The 16,131-nt window shown below is 43.1% G+C and overlaps 1 protein-coding gene across 2 annotated transcripts in view; it reads left to right on the forward strand.

Annotated features, from left to right (window-relative positions):
• ZBTB43 (zinc finger and BTB domain containing 43) overlaps window positions 1–12,914 on the forward strand; it is a 28,870-nt gene extending 15,956 nt beyond the window's left edge. Inside the window, exons 2-3 of one of the 2 annotated variants that reach the window (XM_044926345.2) lie at window positions 7,077–7,130; window positions 7,440–12,914. In XM_044926345.2, coding sequence (XP_044782280.1) covers window positions 7,462–8,958 — 1,497 coding nt within the window. In that variant the 5' untranslated portion in view covers window positions 7,077–7,130; window positions 7,440–7,461 and the 3' untranslated portion in view covers window positions 8,959–12,914. The remainder of the gene's footprint in view (window positions 1–7,076; window positions 7,131–7,439) is intronic. The other variant, XM_006074520.4, reaches the window with a different exon arrangement.
• The last annotated feature ends 3,217 nt before the right edge of the window (window positions 12,915–16,131 follow it).

Consider the following 16,131-nt stretch of genomic DNA (forward strand, 5'->3'; position numbering starts at 1 on the left):
CCTATACATCTTCATCCCTCCCTCTTCATATTGTTATTGCCACTGATTACATCTTAATACAGCAGTCCCCAACCTTTTTGGCACCAGGGACCTTTTTCATGGAAGACAGTTTTTCCACAGAGCAGGGCTGGAGGGGTGGTTTCAGGATGATTCAAGCGCATTACATTTATTGTACACTTTATTTCTAATCCAGTGCCACTTCTGATCTAACAGGAGATACTGGTCTGCAGCCTGGAGGTTGGGGACCCCTGTCTTAATACATTGTGTGCCCAATAACATAGACTTATTGTTTTATTCATTTGCCTTTTAAATCATTCAGGAAAACAGGAGTTGTAAACAAAAAGTGTAATAATATCGGCTCTTATATTTACCTATGCTATAACTTTTACTGGTAGCCTATTCGTTCATATGCTTTGAATTACTATCAAGTGTTCTTTTATCTCAGCCTGAAGGACACCTTTATCATTTATAGAGGAAGCCTACTAGTAGCAAACACCCTTCGCTTTTGTTTATCTGGGAGTGTCTTAATTTCTCTCTCTTTTTAAAAAAATATTTACTTATTTGGCTGTGTCGAGTCTTAGGTGCGGTGTGCAAACTCGTAGTTGCAGTATGTGAACTCTTAGTTGTAGCCTGTAAAATCTAGTTTCCTGACTAAGGATCAAACCCAGGCTGCCTGTGTTGAGAGTGCAGAGTTTTAGCCATTGGGTCGCCTTCATTCTTGAAAGGATAGTTTTGCAGATATGAAATTCCTGGTTGACAGATCTTTCTTGTAGCACTTTAAATATGTCGTGTGCTGCCTTCTGAGCACCATGGTTTTTGATTAGCAGTTAGCTGTTAGTCTTACTGAAAGTGAAAGTGTTAGTCACTCAGTTGTGTGTCTGACTCTGTGACCCCATAGGGTGTAGCCTGCCAGGCTCCTCTGTCCATTCATTTCTCCAAGGCAAGAATACTGGAGTGTTGCCATTCCCTTCTCCAAGGGATCTTCCTGACCCAGGGGTTGGAACCCAGGTCTCCTGCGTTGCATGCAGATTCTTTACTGTCTGAGCTACCAGGGAAGTCCAAGTCTTACCGAGGATCCCTTTTAGGTGATGAGTGGCTTGTTTCTTGCTGCTTTCACGATTCTCCATTGTCTCTTCCTTTCCACTGAGAAATGGAATATTTCCCGCCATATCAGTAAACAAGGACGTCATAGTCAATAGCAGTTTCAGCCACCAGGATGGTGAACTGGTGAGCAGTGAGGGAACTCAGGATGTGAAAATGCAGGATACTGGCCCCAGATAGATGGCACGCATATCAGAGGAATGATTTCAGTGAGCCCAGACTCTTTCGTCTTCCCACACATAGAAAAATGTGAAATTCCTTAGCCTGACATATTTGGTTTTCTTTAATTATCAATACTCTTTTGACTTTCCCAAATACCTGGCCTTTGTTGGAAACCTTCCTATATGTCCTCCCTCTCTTGCCTCCTCAGAGCAGTTTCTCAGAGCTATCTGAAACACTGTCTCCAGGGCTGCAGTCCTCATTTCGCCCCAAATAAAACTTAACTTGCAGCTCTCACATTGTGCACAAAGTTTTTTTTTTCCAACCCCACTATTTGACTTACAATGTATCTTATGTGGATCTCTTTATCTACTTGGAGTTTGTTAAACTTCTTGGATGTGTACCGTTTATGTCTTATCAAATTCAGGAAAATATATCATTTCTATTCTTTTTTCTGCTTCTGAGACTGATTTGCATGTTGGTATATTTGGTTTTCCATAGTACCGCAGATTGTGTTTCTTTTTCTTTGTTCCTAATACTCCTCAGACTGGATATTTCAATTGCTTTACATTTGAGTTTGATGAAGTTTTTTCCTTTTGCCTGCTTAAATCTGCCATTGAACTCCTCTTATGAATTTTTAATTTTAACTTGTATCTGTTTCCTTGGTCTGCCATAATAAAATACCACAGGCCAGGTGGCTTAAGCAATGAGAAGTTATTTTTTTCACAGTGTCAGAGGCTTGAAGTCTGAGAGCAAAATGCTGGCAGATTTGGTTTCTCCTGAGGCCCTTCTCTTTGGCTTGCAAGTGCCCCCTTTCCATTGTGTGTTCACATTGCACACATGCCTGATGTCTCTGTCCAAATTTCATTTCTTTTAAGAACACTAGTCATCTTGGATTAGGTCCCACCCAAACAGCCTCCTTTTAACTTTACCTTTTTAAAGGCCCTAAATCCAAATATAGTCACATTCTGGAGTACTGAGGGCTAGGGCTTTAACATCGGGGAATTGGAAGGATGCAATTTAGCCCATAATGCAGCTGTTAAAATTTCCAGCTCCAGAATTTCTATTTGATTACTTTTTACAATTTCGATCTCTTTATTGACATTGTTCTCCTGATTTTCTTGAACTCTTTGTCCATAGTTTTCTTTAACAGTTTGAGCAGGTCCACAGCAGTTGACTTGAACAGATCTAACTAGCTCTTAACAATGTCTGGTATTCCTCAAGGATAGTTTCTAATTTTTTTTCCCCTGTGAATGTACCTTATTTTCCTTTTTCTTTGTGTATTTTGTGTATTTCTGTGTAATTTTTGGTTCAGAACTGGATATTTTTAGTATTCTAATGGGATAGCTCTTGAAATCAGATTCTTCCCTTCCTAGGGGATTTTTTTGTTTGTTTCTTGTTGATGGCTGCTGGGGTCTATATGGTGGTTTTTTCCAAACTGTTTTGCAAAGTCTGTACTCCTTGTTGCATATAGTCCCTGAAGTTTCTGTTGCTTTAGCTCTGTGGTAGACTGTGTCCTGACAGAGATTTCCTTAAGTGTTTGGGCCCAGGAAATAGCGGGAAAGGTGTGTGTATTTTAAAATCTTATGATGGATGCTACTGGGGAAACCATGCAGCCCGAGACAAAGCTGCATGGATCCACCAAACTGGCCAAGATGCAAAAACCCCAATTTTTGAAGAACACCATTCTTCTACCCTGGCATCAGCTAGGCACTCTTGGAAACTGGGCCACTGTCTTGCAGATTGTGGCAGGAGGAAATGGCAACTTGCTCCAGTATTCTTGCCTGGAAAATTCCATGGACAGAGGGGCCTGGTGGACTATATACATGGGACCGCAAAGTTGGGTACAGCTGAAGCGACAAAGCATGGACACTCACTCTCTTAACAAGGTTTAACAGCCTCTTCCTTGATCAGGCATTGCTGTGGTTGCTGTTAAGTGTCTGATCAGATTCCAGAGTTCTGAAATGGTTGATTTTGATCATCTTAACAGTTTACTGATTGTTTTGGTAGAGGGACTGACACCTAGAGCTTCTACTCCATTTTCTCTAACATCACTTATGGCATCTTTTTTGTAGAACTGTTTTTAAGTCTTATCTCAGTCACATAAAATTTCACAGCAAATATTTTAAATCTTGAGGAAAAGATGAGTTATTCAGTAAGTAGTGTAGGAAAAACAGGCTTGCCATTTTGGAGGGAAAAGGAAAAACTGGATCCTAACCCTCTCCTTATGCCAAAATAAATTCTTTATGTATTAAAGACTTAAATGCCTTTAAAAGAAAAATGGTGCCAGGAATAAAGTCTAAATAATTCTTTTTACTTTAAAAAAATAACCTTGTAGTCAGGAATGCCTTTGTGTGTCTAACACAAAACCCTGGAGCTATAAAAGCAAAGATTGGATAATTTGCACAAATTTGAAAAGTTAATGTCCTGAATTTACAAAAATTACAAATCAATGAGATGAATTGCTTAATTTATTTGAACACAGAGTATGACTGATAATATATAGGAAAAACAAATGACCAGTAAATGTAAGTAGAATATCAATCTCGTTCATAATTAATTGAATGTTGATCAGAACAATGACTCATGGATTATTCACTTGAGAAATTTGCAAACTTTTTTTGTGTTGTTTGATCAAGTTGAGAAATAGACACTGTCATTTATTGTTGGTAAGAATATGACTTGGTGCAACCTTTCTGGAAATTAGTTTTATTGACCCGGGAATTCTACTGGTAGAGATTACCCTATAGGTATTTACAAAGATAAACCAAGATAGTCATAATTTCAAAAACCCAAACAATTGAAATTCCATAAGAAGAGAGCTAATTAAATTATCGTTAAGTCCATATAGGAGAAAACTATATAGCCATTAAATAGAATGAAAGTGTTAGTCGCTTAGCTATGTCCCACTCTCTGCGACCCCACAGACTGTAGCCAGCCAGGCTCCTCTGTCCATGGAATTCTCCAGGCAAGAATACTGGAGTGGGTAGTCATTCCCTTCTCCAAGGGATCTTCCCAGCTCAGGGATTGAACTGGGTCTCCTGCATTACAGGCAGATTATTTACCGTCTGAGCCATCAGGGAAACCCAGACATAATGAATTCCCTCTTCTTATGCTATTATGGTGTCTTAGTCCATTCAGCCTACTATAACAAAGTGCCATAGACTGGGTGACTTATAAACAACAGAAATTTATTTCTCAGAGTTCTGGAGGCTGAGAAGACCAGGCTCAAGGTGCCAGCAGGTTTGGCTTCTGGTGAGGGCCTACTCACTAATTCGTAGACAGCCGACTTTTCATTGTCTCTTCATATAGCCAAAAGGGACAAGGGAATTCTCTGTTGTCTTTTCATAAGGGCACTAATCCCATTCAGGAGGGCTCGGCCCTCGTGGCCAATCATCCCCCAGAGCAAACACAATCACACTGTGGGAGCGTGTCTTCGTGCATTTGGAGGACATAATCAGTGTATAGGATGTCAGATACTCTGCCAGATACGTTGAGTGGCAGAGCTAGAGTAGAATGTAGGTAATGAGCCCATTTGGGTTGGAATTTCTAAAGAATATAGATCATTTATTCTGATACATGCACAGAGAAGTTTCTAGAAATATATACAGGAGTTTGTAAATCATGGTTTCTTTTGTGGGGGAGGAGAACTAGGAATAAATGGTGGAGGGATTTTTTTCTTAAACAGCTTTTTGTGTTTTATGCCCTCCCGATTTTTTTCCAAATAGCTAAAACCAAAATTCTGTGGTGATGAGAGTTTACATACCTGTAGTCTGTATGCATTTATGTAGTTAACTGTTCCTTTTGAAATTATAAATAGCTAAATAGTTAATTTTCTGGTCTTTTTGTTGTTGTTTTTATCATTATGAAATGTTCTGTGTGTGCTCAGTTGCTCAGTCGTGGCTCTTTACGACCCCACAGACGGTAGCACACCAGGGTCCTCTGTCCGTGGGACTTCCCAGGCAAAAATAGTGGAGTGGATTGCCGTTTCCTTGTCCAGGGGGTCTTCCCGACCCAGGGATCAAACACGTCTCCTGCATTGGCAGGTGGATTTTTTTTTTTAACCGCTGTGCCACCTGGGAAGCCACTATGAAATGTTCTGAGAGCTCTAAATAATAAATTAATACTTAATTCTAAAAACACTGCCTTACCTCTTAAAATTAGTAATGACTAATCTGGTATTTTCACATCTCCTTAGAAGATGCAGTGATGTGATAGGAAAAATAGCATAGGCTTTGGAGTCGTAGAAACCTGGATTTCAAATCCCAACATAATAAAAATTAGCTTTAATTTTAGCCTTAGGAAATTTACTTGAAATAGTGAACTTAAGATAACAGCCCTCTACATTTGCCTAGCGTGCTGCGATTCATGGAGTCGCAAAGAGTCAGACACGACTGAGCGACTGAACTGAACTGAACTGAACGTTTGTAGATTAGGTGAGAAGGTGTATAGTCCCTCAGTTCAGTTCAGTCACTCAGTCGAGTCCGACTCGGCAGCCCCATGGACTGCAGCATGCCAGGCCTCCCTGTCCATCACCAACTCCCAGACATGCTCAAACTCATGTCCATCGAGTTGGTGATGCCATCCAACCATCTCATCTTCTGTCGTCCCCTTTTCCTCTCATCTTAAATCTTTCACAGCATCAGGGCCTTTTCCAGTGAGTCAGTTCTTCTCATCAGGTGGCCGAAGTATTGGAGTTCCAGCTGTATAGTCCCTGGTATATAGTAACTACTCAAAAAACTTTGGAAGTTTCTTCTCTTGGTATCTCTCCCTGTCTCTGAAAGGTAACTTTCAACCTTTGTTGGGTTATCTGCTTCTCTTTTCTGGTACTTAGAAAATCTGCTATTTAGCAATGTTTAGATATGGTATCAGACTCAAGTGACAAATAGCACCAATAAATCTGTTGAGGGACTTCCCTGGTGGTCCAGTGGCTAAGACTCCAGGCTTCCAGTGAGGAGGGCCTGAATTTGATCCCTGGTGAGGGAACTAGATCCCACATGCTGCAGCTGAGAGTGTGCAGCCTGCATCTGGAGAGCCTGCCTGCTGCAACTGAGACCTGGTGCAGCTAAATAAATACAAATTAAACAGATAAATCTGTTGGGTTTTCTGGTTTGTTTTAATTTTCTCTGGAATTGCAGAGGCTGAGCAGCGTCTTTAGCAGAGTTCATCTCATTGATCACTCTTGTGAATTGTCTGTAATGCTTGACTCACCCCACAAAATATATTTATGGTAATGCGACAAGCAATCCCTTCTTTGTTATAACTATTTTCAGATTGAGTTCACTCAGTGACAGGGACAGTGTTTACTGTACTCTTTGTTTGATAGCTTTTAAAACAATTTGGAGATTACCAGAGAGAAAGAATACCTTGCCTTGCCATTTTGTTCTGTTTCATATTATCAGAAGCTCTTAAAGGACTAGAATTCTGATAGCAGCTAGAGCAACCCACGTTGTTTGGGACCTCAGTGAGTTAGCCCCTGTGGTGCTAAAGAACCAAAGGCCTGACTGAACTGATCACAGCTCTTTGGCCCCTTATCCCCTCCCTGGATTCTAGCACAATGGTCTTCTTTTAGTTCCTTGCAGTTACCGAGATCATTTCTGCCTAAGGGACTTTACCTCTGCTTTAAGAATCTGCCAGCAATGCAGGAGACCCGGGTTTGATCCCTGGGTTGGGAAGATCCCCTGGAGAAGGAAATGGCAACCCACTCCAGTATTCTTGCCTGGGAAATCCCATGGACAGAGGAGCCTGGTGGGCTACAGACCATGGGATTGCAGAGTCGGAGACGACTAAGCAACTAACTCCCCTTCTTTCCACAGTTCTTCCTCGTGTGGATTGAATTTGAGGCCTCTTAAAAATTCTGTCAGGAAAAGGTATTGTATTTGTTCTGACTAGAAATATTTATTTTGTTTTACTTGGGATTTATATGGTTTACAAATATCTCTGGATTCTGTTTTCTCACAGACACAGGCAGTGTCAAGAGTTAATACAATAAATAATGGTGGGAGGTTCTTGCTTTTGGCACACTCAACACCTGCAAGCCTTGCCCTGGGGGATGAAGGCCCCACCCACTGTCCCCACAGGCCAGGACGTTTTTTGAAACTATGGAACCTTGGTTTTCTTAGTGATCTGTAAGTTTCTCTTTGGGCTGGAATTAGTACTAATTTTTCTTTCTCTTTTAGCACCAACAAGATTTGTGATGAAATGGAGCCTGGAACAAACTCTTTTCGAGTAGAATTTCCTGATTTTTCCAGCACCATTCTGCAAAAACTGAACCAGCAGCGCCAGCAGGGACAATTATGTGATGTGTCCATTGTTGTCCAAGGCCACATTTTCCGAGCACACAAAGCTGTTCTTGCTGCCAGTTCCCCCTACTTTTGTGACCAGGTACTCCTGAAAAACAGCAGGAGGATTGTTTTGCCTGATGTGATGAATCCCAGAGTGTTTGAGAACATTCTCCTGTCAAGTTATACGGGGCGTCTAGTAATGCCTGCTCCAGAAATTGTCAGTTACTTAACAGCAGCAAGCTTCCTCCAGATGTGGCATGTGGTCGACAAATGCACTGAGGTTTTAGAAGGAAACCCTACAGTCCTTTGTCAGAAGCTAAATCATGGCAGTGACCACCAGTCTCCAAGCAGCAGCAATTACAATGGCCTGGTAGAGAGCTTTGAGCTGGGCTCTGGAGGCCACACGGATTTCCCCAAAGCCCAGGAACTGAGAGATGGAGAGAACGAAGAAGAGAGCACCAAAGACGAGCTGTCATCTCAGCTCACCGAGCACGAATACCTTCCCAGTAACTCATCCACAGAGCATGATCGGCTGAGCACGGAGATGGCGAGCCAGGACGGGGAGGAGGGGGCCAGCGACAGTGCCGAGTTTCACTACACCCGGCCCATGTACAGCAAGCCCAGCATAATGGCTCACAAACGCTGGATCCATGTGAAGCCCGAGCGCTTTGAGCAGGCGTGCGAGGGCATGGATGTGCACGCACCCTATGATGAGCACCAGGTCACAGAGTCCATCAACACAGTGCAGACAGAGTACTCAGTCCAGCCCTCAGGGGTAGAGGAAGACTTTCACATTGGGGAAAAAAAAGTGGAAGCAGAGTTTGACGAACAGGCTGATGAAAGCAATTATGACGAGCAGGTGGATTTCTATGGCTCCTCCATGGAAGAGTTTTCTGGAGAGCGGTCAGATGGGAATCTCATTTGGCACAAACAGGAGGCTGCCCTAGCATCAGGCTACAGTGAGAATATTGAGATGGTAACAGGGATTAAAGAGGAAGCTTCCCACCTAGGATTCTCAGCCACTGACAAGCTGTATCTTTGTCAGTGCGGCAAGAGTTTCACTCACAAAAGTCAGAGAGATCGACACATGAGCATGCACCTCGGGCTCCGGCCTTACGGCTGTGGGGTCTGCGGTAAGAAATTCAAAATGAAGCATCATCTAGTGGGTCACATGAAAATTCACACAGGCATAAAGCCATATGAGTGTAATATCTGTGCAAAGAGATTCATGTGGAGGGACAGTTTCCACAGGCATGTGACTTCTTGTACCAAGTCCTACGAAGCTGCAAAGGCTGAGCAGAATACGACTGAGGCTTGTACCAAGTCCTATGAAGCTGCAAAGGCTGAGCAGAATATGACTGAGGCTTGTACCAAGTCCTACGAAGCTGCAAAGGCTGAGCAGAATACGACTTGAGTGGCAGGCACAAAAATAAACTGTGGTAATTATGCAAATCTGGGCACAGATGATGCGTGCTACTTGCTATTATGAGAGAAGCTTAAAAAAAAGGAAGATATTTCTGCAAGACCAGTTCTAAGTAGGCCAATTAAAAAATCTAATTCTTCAAATTTGTATGTTCCCGGCCTGGAGTGGCTAAAGGGAATAAGTGCACCCACCTCACACCTGGCAAGGTGAACCTTCAGGCCTCTTGTGAATGAAGCTGGTGGACTAGAGGGTAGAGACACCTGCACTTGGAATTGGACTCCAACCCCCCAGTTCCGTTTCAGGTGGCAGCGGTGTTTGATCAGTCATTATTACAAGGTCATATTGGAATTTTATTTTGCTCTTACTATAGATACTTAGGTAATGTGGGTTTGTTTTGGTAGCTGCTTCACTGAATGAAATGCTCCTTATGTAATAGCTACAAATAATGTGATTTCTAGGATACTAAGTTGATTAACAGCTCTCTTATCTGGTTTTGTTCTTTCTAAAGAGTATTCTAACCAAAACTATGGAGATTATTAAGAGGGTGACATTCTAAGTAAAAAAAAAAGTAACTCATGGTACCAGCTCCAATTTCTGTAAGATGCCACTGTCACAACGATTTTCAGACTCTTGATAAGTCAGAGTTTTATATTTTAGTACTAACATTTAGTTTGAACAGTTGTTTCTAATTGTAATTCTCTAGGGTGCCAGAGATAGGTATTTCTAACTGGTTTGCTGTCCCAAATCCTGTTTGTTTAATTGTAGCATCCACACGGTGGAATCTGCTGTGGCTAGTAGACTTCTAGCCTGCCTTGACTCTGACCACGGTACCATTGGCTGCTCCAGCCCATTCACTCTGTCTTAGATTATGGTGCTTCCTGAAGTGGTCAGTCAATGACCAGTTACTGGGAAGGAGCTGGAAGCCACGGCTGAGAGTTACCTGTGGACTTCAGGAGCCTATAGAGTGCTAGAGCGACACTCCAACTGTCAGAATGAGAGCCGCCAAGTAGCAGAATTTTGAGTGTCAGGTTATGCTTAGGGGGACGAGGGGAACCAATTGCTCAAGAAAAGGGGTTTTGAAAATACACTGGTAGAGATACTCACAGAGGGGTACGTTGAGCTGGTCCTCCCAGCTCTTTAGGAGTGCTGGAATGTGTTTTAAAAGAGGGAAAGAAAGAGTCCTAATTTTAGGAAGTTGTCTGCAAATTCCTGCTCTCATTTAATAGATAAAGCTGCATAAATTTACAAGTCCGTATAGCTATACCTACCAAAAAAAAAAAAAAAAAAACCCAAGAAAAGTAGCTATTCTGAGACCTTTTCTGAGGATCAGTCAGAAGTTTGGGATTAAAAAAGAAGCTTGTTCAGGATGTTTTAAACTGTAACATACCTGAAGCTGTCACCAGGATTGGGACAGGGTGCTACTGTTATGTTAACTTTTCCGTAAACTTAATGGTTTATTATTTCTTAGTGGAAACTTTTTTTTTCCCTGAAAACAAAAATAACTTTTCTTGGATTTGGAATGAAGTTTTTGTTTTAAAAGTTGGGCTTTGCTCTGAAATGAGCGACTTTCCTGGCAATGGCCTCTGATCCTCAAACTCCTACCATCAAGGCATTTAGTTGTATGGAAAGGGGAAAGATTTATTTACCAGTTAACGCTTGTAATCGAGGTTACAAAACAGGGATCTATTCATTAACACTGTATCATTCTCAATATATAAAAAGCACTTTGTATTTAAAACTTTATTATAAATATATATTGATTTTTTTAACCTAGAAACTAGATATTACCTCTTGGTTGTTTGCCATGTTAATACCCTCTTCTCTTAGTGTTGAAACTTCACCAGTTAACAGTCATTCTCTGTGTACCTGACAGAGAATGTAGAGGTGACTTATAGCCAAGCTCAGTTGCTGCTTCTCTTTTTCTCATGTTAGAAGCATTGGGTTTTAGGTATGATCCCAGCCATTGTATGTGAGGAAAAATTGTTGTATTGCTTCTACTGATTTCAGTACTAAGGCAGTGAAGCCATTTTGTTTGTCCAAAAGCCAGTCACCCTCTCTCATAGTATCAGCAGACCATTTCTGCCTGTTTGGAAGGTTTGATGTTCTGGTTTCTATTAAAGATTGTACTCAAATGAGTGTTGGAACACTTGGGAAGAAGAATCTTGAGAAGTAAAATAAAAATATTCTGGAACAATCTCATGGTCCTTCAGTTATGTTGAGATCAGCACGGCAGTCGTCATGAGTAATGAGGAGGAGGAGGAAAGGACTAGGGGGCAGCTCTCTGGTGGTAGTTTTAGAAGCTCTCAGTTGTGCTGGGACTTCATGTGTTATGAAGAGAAGCAGATCTTCTATTGAAATCCTTATGTGTACACCTGCTACTAAATGTAGACTATAAATGTAAGTTCCTCACACCTGCTGTTTGAAGCTTTTTATGGTAGTGGGGTTTTTATAAAAGTTAGTTGCTGATCAGTCAACCAGACCCTGTGAGATGATTGGGCATCTGAAATGCTGGCCATGTCCAGAGAGGTGGGGCAAGGGGGTTGCCTTAGTTTGGATATTGAAAGTGAATCTTTTTAAACTTTGCTTTTAGGCTTAAGAGATCATACTGTATTACTACTTTTTTCTTTTTGCTCCTGCCCACCCTGGGTTGGACAGATAGTTTCTGTCTTTACCCTCAGTACAGCTTTAGAAAATCTTTCTCCTTCCCGTTGAGTTTGGAGAGCAGTGGGTAACGTTTCCAAACAGTCTTTCAGGGATCTTGTCAGTGGCCCGCAGCCAAGGTGTTTGTCCCTTACTTTGAGTCTTTACTGTGGTTTCTCTCCAGTCCCAATGGGAAAGGGCTTGAAGGCACCACCAGTGGTCTTTAATATTCGTACTGATGCTATGCCTTTCATTTTAGATCCACACATTACAATAATCCACCTGGTAAAGTAGGTCTGACCAGTTGAGAACAGACTGCCATAACCTTTTCTCAGCTGTTGAAGGTTACCCCCCAGTCCCTTCTTTTGGCCGCTGGTCTCAAAGAGTCTGCCCGAAAGGGTCTCCTCCGCTGTAGTGGGCATTTGCTGAACTGAACTGACCCTAAGCTGACTTCTGACTGACTGGGAAAGCTGCTTAGTCTCAGTGGCATCTTCCTACGGAGGCACACACCTCCTCCTGAGGCTGCTGCGGACATGAAGTTGGGGCTGAGCAGAAGCAGCAATGCTGGCTTTCCCTGGGGAGGGGGGATTTGCTGCACCCCCCCGCCCGGGGGTTGGGGGGCAGGGGAGGGTAGAGAGGATGCCATCACACCAACTTCAGGGGTTTGCTTTCATAAGGTCTCTGGATAATTTAGGAATGCTGAACACCAAGCAACATAGACCCCCCACCCCTCCAGCCCTTCTGTGCCACACTAATTTTGTGACTTAGGTTGCTTTTCTGTGACTCACTTTGTTCAGTGAAACCAGGGTGTTTGTTTGGATTTTTGTCTTTGCTAACTTATGTGTTCGAAGGTACATGTTTCTTATTTCAGATTTCTACTGATAGTGCCCAATGGGAAGATGCTGGAACACATTTTGCAAATGTGATTTTTTTTTTTTTTTTTTTTTTTTTTTTAGTTTTGCTTGAAGCCTGTGTCATAATGTCAATTGCTGCTGCCTTCTTTCCTTTTATGAGGTTCCCAGTGTTTCTTCTAGAAAATTATTTATGCAAGTCAGGTGACTCTTAGACCACAAAACCATTTGACAATAAACAGAGTATCATTAGGTGCATATCTTATTGATATTTTGTGAAATGTTATGCCTGTGTTGCAAAAGTTGAATAGTTTTGTCTTTATATACTGCTGTCTTCAGTGTACAGCATGGTTTTACTTAATTGAATGTTACTGTTTAATATTTTCTTCTTATAGAAGAGACCATGCCCTTTTGTATGACATGTTTTAATAAATGTTATCTGTCAACTTTGTAAAAGTTTTGTTTTTCACTCTGGATATTTGACCACAAGTCTTTGTTTTCATTCTGACCCTTGCCACCTGAGAATAAAAGTTATATTGTGGCCTTTTGATAAGTAAATGCCAACTAGCCTGCTCAGATGGGTAGTGAGTTGATCATTTGCCCTGTCAGGCGTTTATGACGATTATCTCGCTTAGCCCCCCGCCCCGCTAGCCCTGTCAGGTGTTTGGGTGTCCTGGTTATTCTCTCTTGGCTCCTCCAGATCCCCTCCCAACCCTGGGCTTCGCTTTGGCCGCTCACCCCTGTGGACCTGTCCCTGCTTCTGGTCAGGGTCTACAGGAGACACACTGGGAGGAGCCTGGCGGGTGGGAGTAGAGAAGTCCGGGCATTCACTGCCCGCGGCTCCTTTCCGCCAGGCGTGGCTCGACAGGCGGGCTCTCTCCGCAGCTCCTGTCAGGCAACTTCAGCGTCTGGGGACTACACCCTCCTCTTGGGCTATCAAGCCGAGGCTCGGTCCTGACTCCCGGTTTCGCCGGCCCTCAGAGACTGAAGTGTCCCCGTAGGAGTTCCTGGAGCCTGCCCACACCCTTTGTAAATAGTCCCTTATGAAACGCCCCTGTCTCCCAGCTGAGTTATGCCTGTGTTCCGTGCCCGCACCCCAGGTGATGCCTTAGGTGCACTCGCCTCAACATGTGAGCCAGCTGTGATTCACAGGAGGGGAGTCTGTTACCAAAGGTGGCACCGCAACTTCCCCGGCAGAGCTGAGATTCAGAAGCACGACTTGTGGCTGAAGCACTCGAAAGGTGGTTTTTTCCAGTCTCTTTAATGCTGCCTTGCTCTTTAGTCAGGTCTCTGCTTCACCTCACTTTCCCCTCCCCTGCTCCCCAACCCCCACCCCCAAGAAAACCCGCAAGAAGCAGCAACAGTGCTCTTTAAAAGTGCCGCAGGCACTGAGGGCCACACGTATTTCCTAACAACAGCTCATTACCAGAGACACTGCTTGTTTTAGACCAAACTTAACCATCTTCCCACACAAACCTTCTGTTACCACTGTTTGTTGTGAGGTTTCCCCCCGCCCTCCCCACTGCTGATTTTGAAGCCAGCTACAGATTGCCTCAGCTAGCTTAGCCATTCTCTGTATGGGAAGAAGTCCAAAAGAACCATTTCTAGCCCTTTTTTTTTTCCTTTGAGGCGAGGCTGTCCATTCTGACCAAGGGCAAACGGTTAAGGCCCTGCAGCATGGTGACCCCGCCGACCCCTACTCTTGCCCTTCCTGGGTACCCTGCCGAGGCCCCTGGTTACCACCAGTCCAGCCCACCTAGAAAGTAGATTTTCCCACACGGCTCCCACGGGGGCAGAGACCATAGGGTGAAGAGGCAGGCCCCTTTTCTTATCAGGGGAAAAGAAAAGGATGAAGTGGCTCATTTGTATTTGGGAACAGAAGGGGGGTGGGATGTGAGGGGTGTTATCCAGACGGAGCGTGTAACACCTGTGCAGTTTATTTAGATTTCCTCATAGTCAGTTCAGGGACTGCTTCCCACCAAACCACCGGAGCACTTCTTGAGAACGGTCTCCACGCATAGGCGTCCTGGAGGGTGTACAGCTCTAGGATTTGCCCACGGTCAATGGACCAGTTCGCAGGTCAGCGACAGGATATGAGGTAAGCTTGTTGAACTCGATTTAACAGTCATTTACTGTTTGGCAGGTGATCTTAAATTTGTTCTTTCTCAGCACAGAACATGAAAGATAAGAGCTCTGTACCCTCCCATCTCTGTCTTGTGTTCTCTTTAAGAAAAGAATGAATGAATGGTAAATGAAGATAGGCACAAATGGTGTTTTTTTCCCCCACTTAATGAGAAGCCAGAACAGGAGCAGCGGTGGAGAGAAAAGTCTCATGGTCTTTCTGAACTGGTTTGACTAGTTTGAATCAAAACCAAACCATTTGATTTTATAATCTGTCATTTTCTTATCCCACTGCAAGTAGCTTGATGCCATCACAGGAGAGACACAGCTGTCTTTCAAGGGAGTATGTGGGCAATATAAAAATAAGCAATATTGTAGGTAAGTAGATGTTTTTTAAAAATTGTGGCTTTTAAAGTCTAGAAATTGTGAGTTCTATTTTTTTTCTTCCTCATATTCCAAAATAAGAAAACAGGACTAAAGCCATTAAATGTATTTATAACTTAATAAGACACTTGTTACTCCCCAGAGTATAATGGTCTGTCTAATGTAATAGCTAACTTTTATGGATAGAAGCGAAAGGCTGCCTCTAGAACTGCCCCTGTCTTGTTAATTTGGGGTCAGCCACACTGCAATAAAATCTCACTTGTTAGGGTTCTCGGAAAGCTCCTGAGCTGCACAGTGCTCCACTCGTGGTGGACGGACACCAAATCTGTACCAGCTGCTGGAATTCCTGCAGGGTCTGGCCGAGCGGAGATTGTAGACTTTAAAATGACAGCAGTGACTTTGAACCAGACTGGAAAGGATTAATTTTTAACCTCATTTATAGAGTGTGTCATAATGTGCGAGGTATCTTTTGTCTACTCCCAATGTGGTGATACAGAGAATCTTTCTTGGAAAGTTTTTTTTTTTTTTTTTTTTAATGCAGTTCTATATCTTTAGGACTCTGAACACCCACTCAATCCACTGAACACCATACCTACTTTAATAGGTGTAAGAAGAATTGGGATTGCAGACTATAAATAACAGCCCTAGGAGAAGGTTCATCACAGGCTTAACCATGTGCTAAGTGTCTAACTTGCATTAGCTCACTTATTCCTCATAAGAGTCTGGTGAGGCAGAATTTTCTCCCAGGCCACCTTGGGTAGCAAGAAAGGATGACAGCTTCCTAGTCTGCAGGGGAGATTTTTTTTTTTCCTCAGAGAAACCCCTCTCTGAGCCCTTATTCATGGGCTAGGAAGGATGTCTGCTTCTGAGATTTGCACGATTACCCTCACCACCTATAGGGCACTGAGCAAGGCTTCTAATGTGGGGTGGCAAGGACCTGGGATAGATTAACCTTCCAGTGCCTTTAGGTGCTGGGTGACTCACTGGGTGTCGCTTGGGTTCACACACTTTGCTCTCTTTGGAGAAATAGAGACTCCGTCTGGGGACAATTCCAGGCCTGGCACCAGTAGCTCCCTGCTTGAATGCCTTAGGTTCAGGAAATATATGAAGAAATTAACCCCAGGGGTGGAAAGTCCAGTGATTTTCAAACTGGTAGAAAAGGTGCATC

The sequence above is a fragment of the Bubalus bubalis genome, chromosome 12, assembly GCF_019923935.1.
Source record: "Bubalus bubalis isolate 160015118507 breed Murrah chromosome 12, NDDB_SH_1, whole genome shotgun sequence".
Classification (NCBI taxonomy): domain Eukaryota; kingdom Metazoa; phylum Chordata; class Mammalia; order Artiodactyla; family Bovidae; genus Bubalus; species Bubalus bubalis.